The sequence below is a fragment of the Sceloporus undulatus genome, chromosome 7 (genome assembly GCF_019175285.1).
Source record: "Sceloporus undulatus isolate JIND9_A2432 ecotype Alabama chromosome 7, SceUnd_v1.1, whole genome shotgun sequence".
NCBI lineage: Eukaryota > Metazoa > Chordata > Lepidosauria > Squamata > Phrynosomatidae > Sceloporus > Sceloporus undulatus.
This window is the reverse complement of record NC_056528.1, coordinates 26,377,949-26,384,102: the sequence shown is the minus strand read 5'-3', so window position 1 is coordinate 26,384,102 and position 6,154 is coordinate 26,377,949. Positions and strand designations below refer to the sequence as shown.

At 47.9% G+C, this 6,154-nt stretch overlaps 1 protein-coding gene across 2 annotated transcripts in view; it reads left to right on the top strand.

Moving 5' to 3' along the window:
* Nucleotides 1-302: 302 nt before the first annotated feature.
* The window catches only part of HDGFL2 (HDGF like 2), a 14,843-nt gene continuing 8,991 nt past the window's right edge, over nt 303-6,154 (top strand). For both annotated transcript variants that reach the window (XM_042480461.1, XM_042480460.1), the window contains exons 1-4: nt 303-478; nt 3,766-3,842; nt 3,947-4,085; nt 5,024-5,260. In XM_042480461.1, coding sequence (XP_042336395.1) covers nt 407-478; nt 3,766-3,842; nt 3,947-4,085; nt 5,024-5,260 — 525 coding nt within the window. In that variant the 5' untranslated portion in view covers nt 303-406. The remainder of the gene's footprint in view (nt 479-3,765; nt 3,843-3,946; nt 4,086-5,023; nt 5,261-6,154) is intronic.

Here is a 6,154-nt window from a genome sequence, read left to right as displayed (position 1 = left end):
GCAGCCAATAAGAACACGCGAGAGAGCGAGAGGTGAAAGATCCACCAATGAGGACGCGCGAGAGAAATAAGAACCTTGACCGGAGCAGCCAATGAGAGCGCGCCCGAGAGACAATCGAGAGCAGCCAATGAAGGCGCGAGAAGGAACAGTGGGCGGGCCCAGCGAATGAGCTCCACCAATCAACCCCGCCGACGTCACAAGGAGCGAACGAAGCGACGCGTTCTGTGACCAATGGACGGCCACCAAGCCGAGCGCCCGCCCCTCCCTTTCCCCCATTGGTCCCGCCTTGCCGCTCTCTTCCAGCGGCCGGCGGCCACGCCCCCTCGCGGGTTCCCTGGCGAAAAGCCTGCGGCCTGGTGCTGGCGCTCGGGGCCTGGTCGCTCCTGCCTCAGCCGCCGCTGCAGCCATGCCGCACGGCTTCAAAGCCGGAGACTTGGTCTTCGCCAAGATGAAGGGCTACCCGCACTGGCCGGCCCGAGTGAGTCACGGAGGGCGAGGGGAAGAGGGAGGCTGGGCACAGCGGGGGGAGGAGGGGAGGGAACAGCCCCGTCGCCTAGCAACCACCCCTAGCAACGCCCCCTCCCTAGCAACAGCCCCCTCCGCTCTTCCCATCTCCCGCCAACCCTCCCTCCGCGCCCCACGTGACTCGCCTGCCTCCCAAGGGGAAGAAGGGAGGGGCTCCTTGCAAGCCGCCTGGGGCTCCCTTTTTTGCGGGGAGAGGGAGAAAGGCGGCTTACAAACCCAACAAACAAACAGACAGGTCATTTTTGCAAGCTTTGGCATTGCTCTAGCTTTAGGTGTGATTTAAAGGCTTTCATTGTGATTCAAAGTCTTGTACAGTAAACCGCCTGGGGTCCCTTTTTTTTTTAGGAGAAAGGCGGCTTACAAACCCAAGAAATAACCAAATGTGTTATTTTTGCAAGCTTTGACATTGATTAATAGAGCCTTGGCTGTGATTCAAAGTCTTGTAAGCCGCCTGGGGGTCCCATTTTCCTGGGAGAAAGGCGGCTTACAGACCCAATAGACAAACAAACAAACAGGCCATTTTCTCAGGCTTTGGCATTGAATGAGGAGAGCTTTGATCTTGATTCAAGGTCTTGTGAGCAGCCGCCTGAGGCACTTTTTTCCTGGGAGGAAGGCGGCTTACAAAAGCCAAATAGGCGATTTTTGCAAGTTTTGACGTTGGTTATTAGAGCTTTGTCTGTGATTCAAAAGTCTTGTAAGCCGCCTGGGGTCCCTTTTCTAAGAGAAAGGTGGCTTACAGATCCAGCAAGCAAAACAAATACCTGAATTGGCAATGCTTGGCAATGGTTACTGGGGCTTTGATCTGGGTTTAAAGGCTTGCCTGGGGCCCCTTTTCTGAAAGGAAGGCGGCTTACAAATCCAATGAATGAAGAAATGAATCATTAGTAAAGTATTTGTTGTTAAGGGGATAATTTATAGTGAGAGTTTGGAGAGATCTTCTTTTGCCTTTTCTGGTTCTCCTTCCTTTGGCTTCTTTAGTTATACCTCTCTTCCATATCTTCAATATATAGATATCCTCCTCTATTTATATGTGTTTATATTCTCTATCTATAGATTGATAGGGACTTGATCGGGGCCCTCTTTTACGGCTCCTTTTATTTGTGCTGTAAGAGCTACCTTTTAATATTTGGCGTTATTGCAAAAGTATCTTGAGACTAGGGAAGTATGAATATATAGATTTTGGGACAGGCTCTGCCTGTCCCTCATTAGCAAGAGAGGGAAGTCCCTGGCCTATGTGCATGTTGTGCCTAGACAAATACGCACCGTTTCTCTCTTTATATCTTGATTTGCTCCCAGCAAGGAGCTTTGCAACAAGGCTAAAACAAAACACGGTTCTGTCTCAACAAGCCTAACGTTTCCCCATGCAAAGGGTATATGAAAATATAATGTGTCTTATGTGAAGTCGACGGCTTTCACGGCTGGCATCCATACTTTTCTGTGGGGCTTTCTACATTCTGGATCTAGAGGGATTTATTCCTGACGTTTCGCCTGCAGCTACATTCCTCCAGGCTGCCCGCATTCAACACAATACAACACACAAACTGACTCCACCATTAACATGGGAAAAGCCCACTTCTTCCCAAACCAAGGGTCCCACATGTATATGTTCCACACACTTCCATGCCACCATACCTCTGAAGGTGCCAACCACAGTTGCAAGCGAAGGCCACACATCTCCTCCCTTTGCTTATGGGTTTTGCATGCCCTCAAGTCGTTTCTGACTCAAGGCAACTGCATCCTGGGGCTTTCTTGGCAAGCTTGGTTCAGATGAGGTTTGGGCATTACCTTCCCCTGAGGCTGAGAGCATATGACTTGCCCAAAGTCACCCTGTTAGTTTCATAGCCAAGCTGAGACTTGAACCCTGGTCTCCAGAGTCATCATCCGCCAGTCAAACTACTACACCATGTTGGCTCCACTTGCGGAGTAGTCAGCCTTAAATGTTTGCTGCTCTGTTGCAGAAGCTGCTGGCTCAGGGTCTAGCAATATAGGTCCAAGTGTTGATGACCTGTAACTCTCTCCATTCTTTACTCTGCTGGCTATAGCTTCTGAGAAATGCAATCTGGAGGGTCAAGCATTCTTGAACTCTTCATTTATGTAGCGTAGAAAGGGGAGTATTGCCTTTTACTCAATCTGAGATTCTTCATGAGGTTGGCCTTCCTGTGTGTCCTGCCATTTTGATGAGCTCCAGTTGATACCTGCGCAAGTGGAAACTGCTTTGTTCAGTTGATGGCAGCACTCTCGGATGAATGGAGGAGGAAGAGTTGGACTTTCCCATCTCTCAGGTGTTTGTGTGGGACTGGCCCTACATATTTGCCATCTCTCTTGCCAGGTTATCTTCAGGCCCCCTTCTTTCTGTCCCACCACCCTCACAGGTACATTTGGTGGGAATATGGGAGACAAAGCCTTCTCAGAGGATGCTCCCAGGCTCTAGAAACCCTTCCCCAGAGAGGTTAGACTGGTGCCCTCCTTGCTATCCTTCCATAGGCAGATGAAGACCTCCCCCCCCTTTCCCATCAGCAGACGTTCCAGGGCAGCGATTCCCAAACCTTTGTCCTCCAGGTGTTTTGGACTTCAGCTCCCAGAAGCCCCAGGTATCTTGGCCAACAGTTAGGAATTCTGGGAGCTGAAGTCCAAAACACCTGGAGGACCAGAGTTTGGGAACCCCTGTTCTAGGTCCTAGCTGCTCAGGGAGAAAGGGGCTTCTCATAATATGCTTCATTGTCGATATTTGCTGCTTTTCTTTTTAATGGTCGTGTCTTGAACTGCTTTTTATTCCATTGATAGTTTAATTATATTTTCCCCTTGCCAGTTGTTATGCACCTTCAAGTCATTTCTGACTTACGGTGAACCTATAATGGGATTTTCTTTGCCAAATTTGTTCAGAGGGAGCTTGTCCTTGCCTTCCTCTGGAGCTGAGAGAGTACGATTTGCCCATGGTCACCATGGCTGAGTGGGCATTCGAACTCTGGTCTCCAAGAGGCCAACGCTCAAGCTACTACACCACACTGGCTCACTAGTTGGTCAGTTATTTCAGCAGGTGGAGAGATACTGACTCTCAACTTTTGGTCCTCCAGCTATTGGACTTTGGTTCCCAGAAACACCAGCCAATATTGCCCATGGTTGAGCGGTTCTGGGAGTTGAAGTCCAAAAGATACGAAGACTCAAATGTGAGAAGCCTTGCTCTAACCACTACACCAGATGCTACCACCTCTGGCTGACCCTCTCTTGCTCTTATTTCAGATTGATGACATAATTGATGGTGCTGTGAAGCCCCCACCCAACAAATACCCAATATTCTTCTTTGGAACCCATGAGACGTAAGTTTTCTCCCGCGGGAATCTATGGGGTGGGCATTAATCCACCTTCTTGGAAGCTTTTTCCTTCTCTGATCCTTATTGTTTGCCTTCTCTCCACCCGCCAGGGCTTTCTTGGGCCCCAAGGACCTCTTCCCTTATGACAAATACAAGGACAAATATGGGAAGCCCAACAAGCGGAAAGGTTTCAACGAAGGATTGTGGGAAATCCAGAACAACCCTCACGCCAGTTACAGTGCTCCTCCGGTAAGTGGCATTGGATCAGCGAATGTGGGAAGGTTACAATTGCTCCCACTTCTGTTCTTTGAATGAAGGGATTGTGCCCCCTAAAAGGAGGAAATCCTGTCCGGCAGTGTGTTAGCTCATGTTCACATATTTGTATTTGAGCATATATTTCAACCTTGATATGTTTATTTTTAATCACTGACCACTCTAGCCCAGGGGTGGGCAGAGTGCATCTTGTGGACCACATACAGGCCCTTTGCTTCCATTTTCATGGCCCCAAAGCTCCCCTTCCAGAATTTTTTCAAATGGTTGGCACACAATTTTGGCAAATTTTACACTGAAACTCATCGGAACCACCCTCAAAAGTCTGAAAATGTTGAAGATACACTATCTTGCCCCTACAAGCACCTTAGTACCCTTTGCTACCCCCACCACCCCCATATCCCTATTCCCTCTTTTTTTTTTTGCTCTTTCATTTATTGATTTTATGGTTGATAACACCATACAAGTGATATAATAAATAATCACTAAATACTAAATATTACCACATACATTTCAAAAACCCCACTCCGGTGTCTGTAAAAATATTTTAGTAACCAATGCCTACAATGTGGAATATCTTATTAATAGTTTCTTCCGTTTCCCGCTCCAGTCCTTCTCAAAAGGGTGGAAGGAAATTATACCACTTCCTGTCACCATTTTGAGAGGGACTGCAAAGAAGAACAGAGATATTTGGGCACAATGAGGGGGATAAGGTCCACAAGGGGTTCCTCAAGGGGAAATTAGATTCCTAGCCCCCATCTCTTTTCCAAACATTGCATATGCTGACTTCCTTATAGCTTTCTATGGCCAGATTCCCCCCCCCCCCTCCCCGGTTCTTTGCAAAATTGTGCAAAAAGTGAATGCAGATGTGCAAAGGGTCTAATAATTTGTCTCTTTTCCTCCTTTTCCCAAAACAGCCGGTGAGTTCGTCCGATAGTGAAGTTGATGTTGAAGGTATTGCACACATTGGAGGAGGAGGAGGCGGTGGCGGAGGAGGAGGAGGAGGCGGTAGCGATGGCGCAGAGGAGGAAGAGTCTGCCCCAGCCGCAGCAGTTGATGTGGTGGGAGTGACCACAGAGAAGGCAGAGAGCGAGGAGGAGTCTGACAAAGGAAGCGATCACAGCGGTGTGAAGCGGAAATCACTAGCCATGAAAGTGAGGGTGCTTTGGAATCTGTGTGTCTGTGAGCATAAACCTTCAAGTCACCTGTTGATTTATGGCAGCCCCATTAATTTCATGGGGTTTAGGCATGGACTCCTCAAATGTGGTTTGGCCAGTTCCTTTCTCAAAAACATAGCCTGGTCTTCATTGGTTGTCTTTCCATAGCTGTCTCTGCTTAGCTTCCAAGGTCAGACAGGTTCTGGTGCGTTTTGGGTATGTAGCCCCTCTTGGGATTTGTGGGGGAGCAAAAAAGAAAGCATCTAGATTGGGGATGCTTTCTTTTTTGCTCCTCCACAAATCCCAAATGAGGGCTAAATACACAAAAAGATCCCCAAAGTACAGTAAGTGGGATTAGATTTTCTACCTCAGCAACACAGCCTCTCCCCTTAACATTAAAATATAAGAGGGAGCAGAGCAGGATCAAACTGGAGACCTCTCTAGTCTCCCAAGGCGACAATTCGGCCTCTGAAGCTGTTTTCCGGCCCTTGGCCACTTCATACTCCATGGAGCACCCTTTTCCTTTGGAAAAAAATATTAAAAGGTGAATTATACCTCCTTAAAGTCTTCAGTACATTCTCTATTTCTGTATTATCTCCTATAATATAATGATGTTATGGCATATTGTAAGTGCTGAGCAAGCAGGCTTAGGTTTGATGCGGCCCCAGGAGATTAACCTACTCTGGATGAAGAAGGTTTACCAAGCTCAGAAGTCCAACAAAATGGAATCCGTTCAGATCAATCTCCCTGTCTGATCACCTAGAAATCACTTTCCTTACCTCAATTTATGGGAAAGAAAAGGAGATGGTGGAAGTGGGAATTGCCATCTTTCCTTCTGTTGAGTGAGAAGTCACTTGTGGCTCCCCTTTCCAGCCTTAGAAACAACAGCTT